This window comes from Natrix helvetica (assembly GCF_964273705.1).
Source record: "Natrix helvetica genome assembly, chromosome: 4".
In the NCBI taxonomy this organism is placed as follows: Eukaryota; Metazoa; Chordata; class Lepidosauria; order Squamata; family Natricidae; genus Natrix; species Natrix helvetica.
In genome coordinates, this window is record NC_138550.1 from 36,473,898 (window position 1) to 36,488,159 (window position 14,262).

The 14,262-nt window shown below is 35.7% G+C and overlaps 1 protein-coding gene across 1 annotated transcript; it reads right to left on the reverse strand.

The window, feature by feature from the left end:
• Positions 1–564: 564 nt before the first annotated feature.
• LOC309391961 (SH2 domain-containing protein 1B-like) lies at positions 565–6,700 on the reverse strand. Its single transcript, XM_081952839.1, has 4 exons — positions 6,491–6,700; positions 5,527–5,590; positions 4,969–5,143; positions 565–1,095 (listed from the first exon to the last, which is right to left on the reverse strand). The coding sequence occupies exons 1-4, from the start codon at positions 6,622–6,624 to the stop codon at positions 1,058–1,060; spliced, it is 411 nt and encodes a 136-aa protein (XP_081808965.1). The 5' UTR covers positions 6,625–6,700; the 3' UTR covers positions 565–1,057.
• Positions 6,701–14,262: the final 7,562 nt, after the last annotated feature.

The window sequence follows — 14,262 nt, forward strand, 5'->3', positions numbered from 1 at the left end:
GCAGAAAGGGAAAATCAAAGAAGACTAAAGACTCAATAATAATTTCTGAATTACATATAGTCTTCTTTAAAAATACAATTTTAGTAAATACAGAGTCTTCTGACAGGGCATAAGATATTAAGATGATTGGTCTTTCCAAACTTTGCCTCTTGCATGGGCATGATGTACAGTAGCTTGATGATAAGTTAAGCATTTGGCTTGCTTAACATACTAAATAATAATTGGTGATTACCGTGAGTGCTTATGCTGCTTCTTAACCAAATCTTATACAGCTATACTTGATCAGCTATATCAGTGGGTCTCAACCTTCCAAATGCCACGACCCTTTAATACAGTTCCTCATGTTGTGGTGACCCCCAACCATAAAATTATTTTATGTTTTCCGTATTTTTTAAAAAAAAAATGTGTTTCCCGATGGTCTTAGGCGACCCCTGTGAAAGAACCGTTCGACCCCCAAAGGGGTCCCGACCCACAGGTTGAGAACCACTGAGCTATATAAACATTCTTAGTCGTGGCATTTGGAAGGTTGAGACCCACTGATATAGCTGATCTTATTACTGTGATCTTAAAGCATACACTCCATGAGATTTAAATATATTTTTGTGTTTTTGTAAGTGTTACTTATAGCAATGATATTGAATGATACTGACTAAAATGAACAATTTAGAATTTTATGATTATCAAAGATCCTTGCATTTATCACTCTCAGATATAGTAACTGAAATAGTGCAAATAAAACTGTTAAAATGAAAATATAATGACGTATTGCAATATGGAAAAAGCTATCACATTTTTGTGGTTTAAGCTTTTCAGATATCCACTTCCATTAGGGCATAAAGTGACTATGTACGTACTTGGTACACGGAAAGAAGATTATACACGTATGTATTCATTTTACAAAATGTGCCTTTTACTCGCAAGCAAGCCAACAAATAAAAATTGGCATTTGACACAGAATTATCCAAAGTACAAATGAATACAGAATTCAGTGAAGTGAATGGAATAGTTTGCCTGGGTATGATTCACAGAATGCCCCTGCTGAAATGGAGTGAACAGATTAATCGGGCAAGAAGTTAATGTAATCTTCACCAACATCTGGAGAGAGGATGAGAAAAAGATGATCATTGCATTTCTCTAAATTTCAGTGCAAAAAACTTTACATTCACAATGTGCTGCTTAAATAATATTGATTTAAATGCACAATAGAAATATAATGTACTGCATAAGACTCAATAGAATGAGGATTCTATCTATTATATGACTACCTTTCAATATACACTCCAAGGGGACATAAACCTGAAGGCAGAACAGAAATCTGTAGCAAAAACATTAAATGATTTCTTTTTTTAACCTCACACATCCATTCATACTTCTGCTCTTAAATTCTGATTGAATTGTGTCTTCAGTGTTAAATATAACTCAAGTAAAAATCTTAGAAGGCTTATATCTATGGCATGTTTTATCACTCTCCCACAGCAAATAACATATCCCAATAGCTCCTTTCATCCCCCCCCCCCCCAGTCCTATAGAGATATGTATAACTATTTCACTTTGTAGGATGATGTCTCTTTCGGTTGTAGTGCCGCAATATAGAAAAGCAACACTTCCAATCAAAAAGGGATCAGAGGGTCAGTTCACTTTGGCAGGAATGTACTGTCCTTCGTTCAGCAGTAAATTCCAATGTAGTATCACTCCAGTGTGACACTTAGACGTAGACTGCTTTTCACACACTGGAGAGGCATTGAAGTTTTAGCAAAGCTGTTTTTTAAAGAATTTGCATACGCCCACAATGCATGTTGTACTTTGCTTGTCTCTTATTTTGAAACATAAAAGGAACTTTTTTTCCACTGTAAAGATGAATGAGATTATTTATAAGAATGTGAATTTAAATTTAACCTGTTTAGGTACTGCCTAACTCCAGAATTACCCTGATGGCTCGCAATATGGCAGAGAATTAAATACAAATACAACTCGAAAAGAGAAAACCACCACCAATAAAACAGGATAACTACAATATAAATAAAAAGATGGTAAATCTATCTAAAATAATGCATCAACAAACTTGTAATCGCCTAGTCCAAGGTCTGGGAGTGGTTGTATCTAAGGCCCAGAACACTAACAGGGTGGGAACCATCCAGTTTTCAGGGGAAATCAGTGTACCAGGGGGTAGACCTACATCAGATAGGGCAATGCATACTAGTTTACAATACTATATTATAAATATTCTGCTAACTGCCTTTAGTTGTTTGCTGTTAATAGTTCAATTTTTGACATAAAGTTTTAAAGTTCCTGGCTTCTTTCAGATGTTCAGTGCCTTTAAAAATACAGCCTAGATTTCTCCTGTCATACTGCTACATTATCTAGCCCAATGTTGTTCTCTTCCTGATTTATGTTATAATATCTCAGTCTATCAGCAGTTTGATCCTGACTGGCTCAAGTCAGGTTGACTAAGCCTTCCATCCCTCCGAGATTGGTAAAATGAGGACCCAGATTGTTGAGGCAATAGGCTGGCTCTGTAAACCGCTTAAAGAGGGTTGTAAAACGGTATATAACTTTAAGTGCTATTGCTGCTATGCTTTTATGTAAGCGTACCCTGACTTATAGCTGGAACCAGATTTTCCATTGATTGTTAGGTGAGCCATTGCAGAAAATGTACATGCTTGATTTTATGACAATTTTGCCATGATTGCAAAGTGAAATCACTGCAGTCACTGCAATCATATAGTCGGTAAGCAAATCTGGCTTCCCTCATTGAGCTTGTTTGTTGGCTGGAAAGGTTACAGAGAGCAATTTATTTATTCATTAAATTTATTGCCACCATCACTTTTTTCAGTGCCATTGTAACTTGATGCTTGCTAAATGAATGGTTTTATTTCAAACATCACCATTTTATCTAGGGTTTGACCTTAAGAATGCAAAGGATGTATGTGACTACTAACCTACAGGGCATAGTCAAATCTTAAAAGTACTCTCCATCAGTCCTTCATCCGGAAATAAGGATTCGGGCACAAAATTTGCTGCCTTAATTGCCAAGCGATTAGTAATGTGGCTAACACCTGATCCTGTCCTTGTTGTTTTAATATGGAACAAGGTAAGAAGAGGGATTGATTAATCTGTAGTTTTATTTCGCCCCCCCACTCCACTAAGCATGTGCAACTAGCTGAATTACAATAATCACAATCATTCAACCTAACAGGGTGGCCTTGGATGGTACTTGAAATAGTGAGTTAAACAACTTATCATGTTGCCCATTAAATAGGAGACAGGAGACAGTTGTGTACTTGCTTGAAATGTTGCCAGATAATATTGGCTCGCATGACCCAAAGAGGAGCCACTGTTGAGTTTTTGGACTGAACCTAAACTGATTCTTCCTGCAAACTGAAGAATGTTTCCATCCACATAAAATATGGCAGCTGTGGCTAGGAGAGGTTTTACACCCCTTTGGATAGTGTGTTCGTTGGCCTGATTCCTGGACCAGGAGTCCTGCTCACTGTTGCCCATCTCTTTGTAACCTCCTGCTTAGATTATTATAACAACGTTTACATGGGTCTGTCTTTGAAGACTATTTGGAAACTTCAACAGGTGCATAGCTGCATGGGTAATAAATGGTGCTGGCTATGTGGCACATGTAAAATAACTTTTCTTTGAGCTGCACTGGTTGTTGGTATGTTTCTAGGTGCAATTCAGGATGCTGGTTGTCATTTTTAAAGTCTTAAGTGGCTTGTAAGGGTTACCTGTTCTTTTCCAAGAGTTTCTACTCATCCAACTCAATTAAATAGATTGCGAATGCTGCACATCCCATCAGTCAATGAGTGTTGACTGGCAGGAACTATAAGACAGGGCTTTTTCTGCTGTAGCTCCTGTGTTATGGAATATTGTCTCAGAGATTAGAATAGGCTCAACCCTTTTGGCCTTTTGAAAAGCTTTAAAACCTTGGTTATGTATCCAGACCTGGAACGTGTTAAGGGACCTGGTTATTTGGCTTTACTATTAGTAGATTAATTATTTCAGTTATGGTTGTACTTATCTTGTGGGTGTCCTTATTGTTTTAATTTTTTTTAATTTTAATCGTTTTATACTTTTAGAATTGTAAGCCACTCAGAATCACTTAATTCAGTTGAATGATTATAGAAATTGAAAAAATAAATAAGTATCCAAGGTTATGAATTAATTTTACGGGTTAATCTGAAAGCAGTTAATATTTACTAATTTACCAGTTTGCCTAATACACTCCCTCAGAATAAATTCCATTTTGTTGAGAGAACAGTGTGCAGGCATTTTGCAGTGCAAGTCAATGAGAGTTTTCTGACTAGAATTCCATTCAGGGAATGCTGATGTTACAAGAAGAAGCAAGCTCTGGACCCACTATTGATTTTGGTCAATACTGCTCATTTAAATGCTGAAATTCTATTAATAACAGGATAGACATTTCTGCTATGGCTGTGAGGAGACTCTGATTTGCTCTGAAGGCTAGATTTGGACCAAAAAAAAAAACCATATCTCATTGGTTCATGCAAAGAAAGAGCCATGCTTTCTATCACACCAGATCTGGTATGTGACTGATATGACAGTAATCTGAACACCAAATCCACAGCCAATGCTTTTCTAAAACAATGTTAGTTCTGGACAATAATAGTTACAGTCACTTCCAATCCCACAATGCTTTAAATAGGTGCCTTATCACTTTTACCTAAGAAAAAAATTGTCCATATTTTTATAACAATCCTCTTAAGGGTTCATTTAGGCATATTAGAATGTCTTTCTGTGTTTCTTTTTCTTTCTTTCTTTTTTCTTTTTCTTTCTTTCTTTCTCCCTCTCTCTCTTTCTCTCTCTCTTTCTCCTTCCTTCCTCTCTCCCTCCCTCCCTCTCTTTCTCATTCATAAAAGCAAACTTTAGTAGTCTATTCTGATAGTTTCTTTATTTGAAATATATAAAGATTTTACCACTTTATAATTATTTGTCTCTTACCAGGATCCTCATATGGTTCTGCTTTAGTGGCATACTCATTCTGAATTTCCTGATAGTAAGGACAACGATTTACAGGGTAGCACAGATTCATTACCAGTCCTTGATTTGGCTTTTTGTAGTTGTCAATTAAACTGTGTAATGTTTTGAAGACATGTCTTGGAGTACCTTCAGATGTCTAAAATATAAGCACATTGAAGCTAAATTTACATTTAATTCAAAAACATTAATAATTTATTTCATATCCAAAAGATAAGTAATGACTGAAATAAATTCATTTCAGATATGATTATAGCACCTTTAAAATACCCCCAAAATATGACCTTCATCATCTTTTTATATTAATACAGAATCAGAATTAAACAACATAATTCATCACAATTTAAAATTCATGAAGTTGAAAAAATAAGGTAAGGTAATAAGGTAAAAATAAGGCACATTTTAGTTTAACATGCATCTCCCCCTTCAAACTAGTAAAATTGCATGAATGTCTTGTAGGAGTCTATTAAAATTATATTTTTTTACATTTAAGGAATAAGGAATAATTATATATTTTCTTACCTGCATCATAAAATGCCCATTGCTTTTCCTGAAGATTCGGTAAGTGTAGATAAGATGTTCAAAACTAATTTTTAGAATGGAAAGTATATTAGCAAAGAGTGTGTTCGGGAACTGGGAAAGTAAAATACACTGAAAAATCATATGCCTAAAACTGATAACCATAAAGAGAAATATGCAAAAAATGTACAAATTTGTCACTGGTAAACACAACCGTAACTAATTAAGTTTTCATTTTCTAGAAATAGGTATCAGCTAAATAAATAGGAATTTTCTTGTGATATGAAAATTCTGAACAAATATATGAATTAACATCTCCAGAGCAAGTAAAAATCTGAAGTTACAAGAGTTATATTTAGTAGACATTTGGAACTCACTATGGAATAATTACATATACTTGCCTCTAAATAATTTTTATAAATCCAAATTGCCTTTAAGCTCAGTAGCAATGACAATTGCCAGCATATGACTGGTTGAATTCATACATGAGAACTGGCTTCCATATATGCTAGTATATTATACTACATAACTGTTTTTACACCATACATCATTTGGAGAAGAGATGGTGAGAGCTGATGGATAAAAATACCCTGATCTATCTTGAATCTGTAATGATTTGAAACATATCACATCCAAAACCAGCATATAATTTTATTGTATATTTATTTCTATATTTAAATTTGGGCTAGATATACACTGCAGTTTATAATAAAGCAGAATCAGTATTATGTGTTCTCCCACTAGGTATATGTGCCTGGAACAATTTCCTCACTTTCTGAAAAGAGATGGTAGTTGGTTCTCAAAAGTGCAAGCATCTAAAAATGCAACTCAGTCCATAAAACATTAGTCATGTTTAAGCTGTCTTTTGTACAATACCAGATTCAGTTAAACATTTGCATTTCTTCTAATTGAATCCTTTCCTTTTAACAATAAAAAGAAGTTATTTTAGTTACATAAAAGTACTTACAAAACACAGAGGCAAAGAGCGCCAGGTACGCTCTCACTTTCTCGTACTAAAAAACTTCCATTTGTTCCTACTTTGCTCAGTAATTCTTCACACTTTTCTTTAGTTATATTTCCATGAAAAAATTGAAATTCCATTTATGTATAAAACAGTTTGCAGATTAATTCTTAAGAGTCAGCTGAAAATATGACCTGTTCACTACTGAACTGTGGAACAAAGAATATTGAAACTGTTAAGCGTGCAATCTCTATTGTATGATTTGTTGTTTCCCTTATGCAAAACCTGGGAGGGTAACACAGGAAGTACTAACTGATAAATAGGTTAGTCATCACCATAGCTGTTAAAAATCTTCATTTTTTTGGATTTTAGTTAGTTAGAACAGGAGAATGTGCAAACCTTAATCAACTGATTATAATTAATTTAATATCTGAACTTTGAACTAAGAAAATATGACACAGGCATGTTGAATATAGCACTGAATCTTTGATATGTGTGTAATAACTTAGTCATAAAAACTCTGAAATAGAAACCTATGCTTGCAAAAAATGTTTGTTCCTTCCTCACAAGGAAGCAAAGCAGCAGGCCAATAGAGCTGAGATATTTTGCAAAGAATTCAAAAAGAAAGAATAAAAGATATAAAGAACGAAAATCCATAATTTCAAAGTGATATAAAAAGTTTAATGATATAGTTTGTAAGTATCTAAACAAGAGAACAATAGATAAATCCTATGGCACAAGAATCAAAAAAGTTATAGTTGAAGAATTGTAGAATTTTTGGTTCTATATAAAAATAGAATTAGCTTTTTTATTTAGACTCAATCAAATATTTTATATACAATCCTTAGAAAATGAATTATGTGTTCAATAAATGTGGAATAGTTTATGTATTTAATAAACTGAGTTGGAAAGTTTGATTTTGAACAAATAGCTGTTAGACTTAGCTAACAGAAGAATAACTATTAATAACTATAGAATAACTATTAATAAGGTACACTGCGTGGGTAACACTACTCTAATAGATGAAGATGCAAATGACCAGCATGCTCCAATATAGTAGTTTTACTACTCTAATAGCTGAAGAGGCAAATGATCCACATGTTCCAGTCCTGAAGCACAGTAACAAAAAATGAGAGTACAACTAAATGTAAAGAAGGTAAAGTAACCAGCCTTAGAATCAACAGGGAGATTCTTCACCACAAGTATAAAAATATTAGTAACTTATGACCTACTTTTAAAATACAACAAATGCTGTCTTCTTCCCAAATCCCAATATCTTATCTATAAACAAAACTCCAGCATTTCATGCCCAATCACCAAAAAACCATTAAAAATTATTGGAGACAACAGCAAAGCTATTTTAACCTTGGATCAAATAAACCAAGTTTGTATCCCTTCCTTTTTACTTTTACTTTAGACCAGAGGTGGGTTCTGGTCGGCTTTACTGCTGGTTCACTCATGTGTGCGCTTTATGCACACGCGCAGTTCAATTAAAATTGTTTTGCGCATGCGCTGAACTCAAAAACAAGATGGAAGCGGCGGCAACTGGGGAAATAGTTTGTGGGCGTGGCAGGCCTGGGTTGCTCTGGTTCCAGCGACCCAGGCTGCCATACCACTACCAGTTCAGCTGAACTGGGCTGAACCGGTAGGAACCCACCTCTGCTTGAAATAATGTTGAACTTTTTTTCCCCTTGTCACAAATTTTTCTCAAAGCTCTTAACAAGCCCCTTTTGTAAATCCAGAAAAAAAATAATCCAGGTCATTCTCTTGGCTTGTTATTTATATATCCCTTTTAATTATTAAGATATAAGTCAGTTATTTTTGTGTAGCATCTTTTTATATATCATTCTTGTAGTATGTCATTTTTAGATCTACTTTCAAATCAGTCTCAGTGTTTGTCTGGTAAAACTTGTTCTTATATAACATCTTTTTATATATTATTTTTTGTTGTTTTAAAATTTTATTGAGGTTTCTTACAGCATACAATACAATGAAAATGAAGATAACAAAGGGGGAGACACTTTTTTTCTTTTCTCTTTCTTTTTCATCCTGCACTTCCCTCCCCCTTTTCTAGAGGCAGACATTCTTAAAATTAATTTCTGAGCCCATAGTTCAAAAATATCTAGAATTAAGTCCAATGTTAAAATACTTTTGCTCCACTCTGACAGATTTTTCTTCTCCTTTAATCATAATCTTTAGTTCCTTCTAGTTCCCTCTGGCGTCCAAACTTCAAAATCACATCCTATAATTAAAAAAAAAAATCAAACCAAAAACATTTTCCTGAGTTCCTCATAACTGAAAAGCAGTTAACAGTTCATTTCCAAAATTTATTGGAAAAGGAAGAATGCAAACCCAATGTCTTTTTGAAAGTGGCAATCATTGTTCCAGTGAAATAACTATTCCCTCATCTCCCAGAGCTCTAAATCCTCTGGAGACTGGAAAATTGTTGGCAAGAGGAATTATGAAGAGCCAGTCTACCTGCTTTTATCCAAGCCATCTTCAGTTTGCCATTTCCTTCCCGGAATTCCAGCATTGAGGCTAGGTCTTCACATAATATATCCAATGTAGGATAATATTACCCTGGTCATTTAGCCTTGAGAGAGGACTGGGCTGATTTGTTCAATGATCTATCAGTTTGTTTCCTTGGATGTCTGAATTATTCTTTGGAGTCTTCTCCAATACTGTAGTTCAAAACTGTCAATATCCTGTTCCTTTTACTTTCTTACATAATCAGAGAACACCAATGCTTGCACTATTTTGATCTTTGTAGGTATAGACACATCACAACATTTGAATATCTTTTCCAAGGCCTTCATTGCTGCTCTATCAAGTAGTAGCATTTTTTTTGACTGCTTGTTTCTAACTGTTGATGGTTGCTCATAAACAGCTTTGATAGGCTGAGAGTTGAATAAGGCATTCTACTGATTGGTTATTCATGTCAATCTTATAGATCATATCATCTTCCCTTACATGAAACAGATGCTGCAATGTTATATAGTATTTTGTAAAACAACTCCAGAAGCAGTAGAAAATCAATCAAAACTGAGAAGGATTTTGAAAAGCTACAAAAGTGCTTTCAAACTATCTGATTCAATTTGCTATTTTAAAATAGGCCCCCACACTGGTTCACAGATCTACCTCAGTGCTCTGATTTTATCAAAGCACGACATCAAAACCTTGTACTGCACTATAAATATTTTCTATGTATTTCTATGTTCTGTAAATACATTGTATGTGTTTGTCAGTCTTGTGAAGCAAACCAGATAGGAAATACAACCAGATGAGCTAATTTACTTTATTGTAAAGCTACATTGACAGAATCTAGCAAATCTGAATGTATATTTCCTCCACCCACCCACATTTCTTTTCCTCTCAAGAAATTAGGGAGGGTCTCTTCTGAACCTGTTGCCCTATTATCTGGCTGTGGACTATACTGCCTTTATCTGATGGTTCCCTGGGAACCAACCATTTGCTCAGTCTTCCAAGTTCATTCCCACATACTTTTACATGGTTGATTAATAAAAGAGATTGGGGGGCATTTAAAAGGTATTTATCATGGCATGAAACTTTATCATTTACTTCCTGAAAGATAATAGATACTATTTATGCATATGACGATGGTATGTGGGTGTTTTGTATGTGGGGAAAGATTTGTAAGCAGTAAAATCAAAGGAAGTGAAATGCAAAATGCACCGACAGATATTCAATATTTGTTAAATTATTCATCATAATCTACAAAAAGTTTCCAATCAGAAAAATAATGAATCTGTAAATTAATTAAGATTAGTCTGATAAAACCCCTATTTTGATTTATGTCAAACCCACATAAATGAACTTCTTTTGTAGCTTAGCTGTTTCATACTAACATTTATTTTTGAAATTCTTCATTTACTGTATGTATGATTGCTTAAGGTTCACTAACATATTGAATATTGAAATTCTCTCTTGCTAGTTTCTAAATATTATTTCAGAGCTCTAATTTATGTCCTTTTTCAAGCTGGTCTTTGTATCCTATTCAAAATTCATATTTCTACTTAATCATAGCCAATAATATAGTGAAAGTTGTGCACATGAAGTATTCATTTGGAGGCTGATTTTATTAGGAAACAGTCATTTTGCTTGAGAAAACTAGGAAAACATCGTTCATATCTGATTTTGTTTCAATGTTTAATCCTTTATTGCAGGGATGTCAAACTCACGATGTCACATTTACATCATGAGGTGTATCGTGACTTCCCCCACCCTTCTCTATAAGGTGTGGTGATGACCTACAATTAGGTCTCTTATAATTGTGTTACCCAATTGTTTTGTTTTTTTCTTCTGTTATTAATCTCTGTACACAGGCTTGTTTGTGATAATTTTTGCTAGATATTACTGGGTTTGATTCACATATAATATATCTGAGCTGTGATATACATGCTGTTCATAAAGCTCAGTTGTTTACAATTTAATTATGCCAATGTTTCATCTGCCCTTTTTTTGAGTCTATGGCTACAATAACAAATAAATAAGATTTATTTACAAGATTAATTCAGTTTACTAAGATGTCCTTTCAGCATCTCAGCATCCAAAATGCTGTCTCTGCTTTTTGTATTTGACTTTCCTTGCTGCTGGCAGGCTACAGTTCAATGACCCCAGGGGACAGAAATACTCTTTGCGTACCGTGGATTTGAGAAAACAAATGTGAATTGGATTCTTAACTTTTCATCTATTCTCTACTTCCTGTCTTACTTTCTGGTACAGTTGTGTCTTTCCCCCTCCTTTACTCTTCATTTTGGTAGAAACTACAAAGAATGAAATAGTGATGCTGCTATGTTTATAACGTAGCAGATCCTTCTGTTAGATCGGGTAATGGATAGGCAGACACAGGCTAACAGTAACAACAGCTCTTTATTTAATACAACAAGTGTGAACAATCCAGCGAAAGCTGAGTCTGACAGCAGCCCTTTTATAGGGAGCTGTCAGATTTCGACCAATAGAATCAAACCTCAGTTTCCGCCAGAACAGAGGACCTTGGTAAAAACCATAGTTGCTATTGTAGATATCTAACAGCTTCTTTATCATAAACTACACCAGCATGTTAGGTTTAGTAGGCCTTAATCAGTGGTGAAATCTAATTTTTTTTGCCACCGGTTCTGTGTGGAGGTGCAGCTTCAGAAAGAAACTTTGGTGCTTTAGGGAGGGGAAAGATCATCTGGTGGGGGTGCAGGAATCAAAGCCAGCTGAAAAACTTTCTACCAATCACTGGGGATTCGATCCCACCTTATATAAAAACCAAATGGAGGTCCAGCCCAGAAGCGCACACTTGCTCTTGGCATTTTTCCATTTGGCGGAAGCTTTCAAAGCGAGCAAGCGGGTGATTCTTTTCACTTGAGGCTGAATGGGGAATTCTTCCCGCCAACCCCTGCAAACAGGAAGGATGCCACCTGGAGGGCAAGCCAGGGAAGACGCCAGGGAGCAGCTAATGAGCTGATGAATCAACCCTGCCAAAGTAAAAAAAAGGTTCCAACGATCGCACAACATTGTCACAGTTGATTGTGGGAACAGGTTTAGATGAACCATAGAATTTTTTGCTACCTGTTCAGGAGAACCGGTCCAAACTAGCAGCATTTCACCCCTGCCTTAATTGCATCTTTATTGGTACCTTAGGTTGTCTTTATTGGGATCTCATGCTTTCGTAGTTTCCTCAGACTCTGGAATTATTTCATGGAGAATTATGAGGCAGGTACTTTAAAGCTTTTCAGGTGCTTCAAACAACCTACACTGTTGTGAGAAAGAGTATCCTTCTTCCTTAATAACAACAGTACATTTGAAAGACTATTTTTAGATTGGAAGAAAAATAAGCACTCTTCTAAGGAATACAGCACTGAACTCTTGAAAAAAAAAACAGGAAGTGCATAGAGTTCTTCTGAGGGGGGAAAAGACTGAAGCTATGTGACAGAGTTCAGGCGTATGGATTCCTTTAAAAATTGCAAGAATCTTTAATCATCTAATTTTATCTAAGTTCAGTATGATTGCTGAGGAGGAGCTAAATGTATGATATTGGCTTAGGGAGGAGAAATTTATTTACTGCATCTGTCCCGTAGCATCACCTGCTGAGAAGATCTGCATGTACAAGCACAAATCTACCTATGAATTGCTACGGGGATTTTAATACATCAGGGATTTTATTTAATTTGGATTTATTCATTTTGGTCATAAGAATCTGAAAGCATTGAAAGCAATAGTGCCAATTACTTGCTCTCTTAATGTCATATACGTTTTCTTACATAATATTCATGCATATTAAATTGCTCTAGGAAAGCATTCACCAATATATACCCCCCCCTCTCTCTGTGTATGTAATATGTAAGCCTGAAAGAAGCTTTTAAAAAAGTTTAAAAATCTTTTTTCCATCTGGTTCCACAGATTCTCTAGTTCTCTATAGAACAGGGGTGTCAAACTCGCAGTGTCATGGTGGTGTCACGTGACGTATCGGGACTTTTTTCCCCTTCGCTAAACCAGGTGGGGATGGAGCCAGCATGTGACGCATCTGGTCCATGGGACGCAAGTTTGACACCCCTGCTATAGAACTATAGTTTTATAGGTTTTTTTTTTTACAAGCATAGCTGAAATAGTAGGTATTATCTTCGATTAACATAGAAAAAAATGGCAGTTCAAATGGGCTGCCTGGGAGCTGGGTCTGAAAACCTGTATGTCAGGTGTCTGCAAAAGTAGCAAAAAGCGAATATCTGGATATATATATATATATATATATATATATATATATATATATATATATATATATATATATATATATATATATATATATATATATATATATATATATATATTTAAAAAGCTTAGGAAAAAGAGGTGTTCTGGAAGTTTAAATTGTATTTTTTAAAAATGAAAGGTTTAAATCGATAAATCTCACTATTCTAAGCAAAGATCATAGCCATAGTGCTATCTAGGTAATTCTGGTATTGGGGAAGTGTTGTGACCCAGCAGGATCCTTTGCAGCTGCTGAGCGACTCAGATAGTGACAAACCCTACGAGTCAGCTATGGAGGAGGTGGAGGACCCTGGGCAGGGTTCAGACGCAGAGCAGGGACCAGAGAGGCTGGTTGGCCACCAGGAAGCGCCTGAGGCATGGAGCAGTGGGGATGATTGGAGGGAGTTTGTCTCTGACGCAAGATTGAGAAGGGCGGATAAACGAAGGCAACAGCTGCTCCGGAGACAAGCTCCTAAAAGATAATGAAGCTCAGGTGGTTGGGTCGTGGCCCCCCTCAAGAGCTTATGTAAACAGAGATTTTGGGAGGCAACTTCTTGCAGGACACAACCGTTTAAAGTAATCTGCAGTATGTCTGGTCTGATCTGTTTCTGTTTGTAACATGCTGGAGAAGCTGTTATCTGTATCTGTTGGAGTGTGGGTTGCTGCCAAGGTTCTTATCTGTGAGTTCGTGTTTGGGCTTTCAGCCACCAAGATTGTAGTCTTGTTGTTAAAGTGTGGCATCCAGCTAAGCCTGTGTCGGCATTCATTACTGGATGGAGGGGGGGGGGGGTCAGAACAGGGAAGAATGGAATTTATTATGGTTCATGGTGAGCATTTGCTGTGTTGAAAGTACAATTCTTTCTTTGCAAAATAGCCAATAAATTTTTTAAAAATATCTTTTTCCCATCTTGTTCCACAGATTCTCTAGTTCTCTATAGAACAGGTGTGTCAAACTCACAGTGTCATGGTGGTGTCACGTGACGTATCGGGACTTTCCCCTCCCACTTCACTAAGCCAGGTGGAGA

What these genes read in the sequence shown, in the direction of transcription:
- LOC309391961 (XM_081952839.1), bottom strand. Translation starts at nt 6,624, where the DNA reads ATGGAATTTCAATTTTTTCATGGAAATATAACTAAAGAAAAGTGTGAA. An exon ending in GCTCTTTGCCTCTGTGTTTT is followed by an intron (nt 5,591 to 6,490) that starts GTAAGTACTTTT and finishes TCTAAAAATTAG; the next exon opens with TTTTGAACATCTTATCTACA. An exon ending in AGAACCATATGAGGATCCTG is followed by an intron (nt 1,096 to 4,968) that starts GTAAGAGACAAA and finishes TCCTCTCTCCAG; the next exon opens with ATGTTGGTGAAGATTACATT.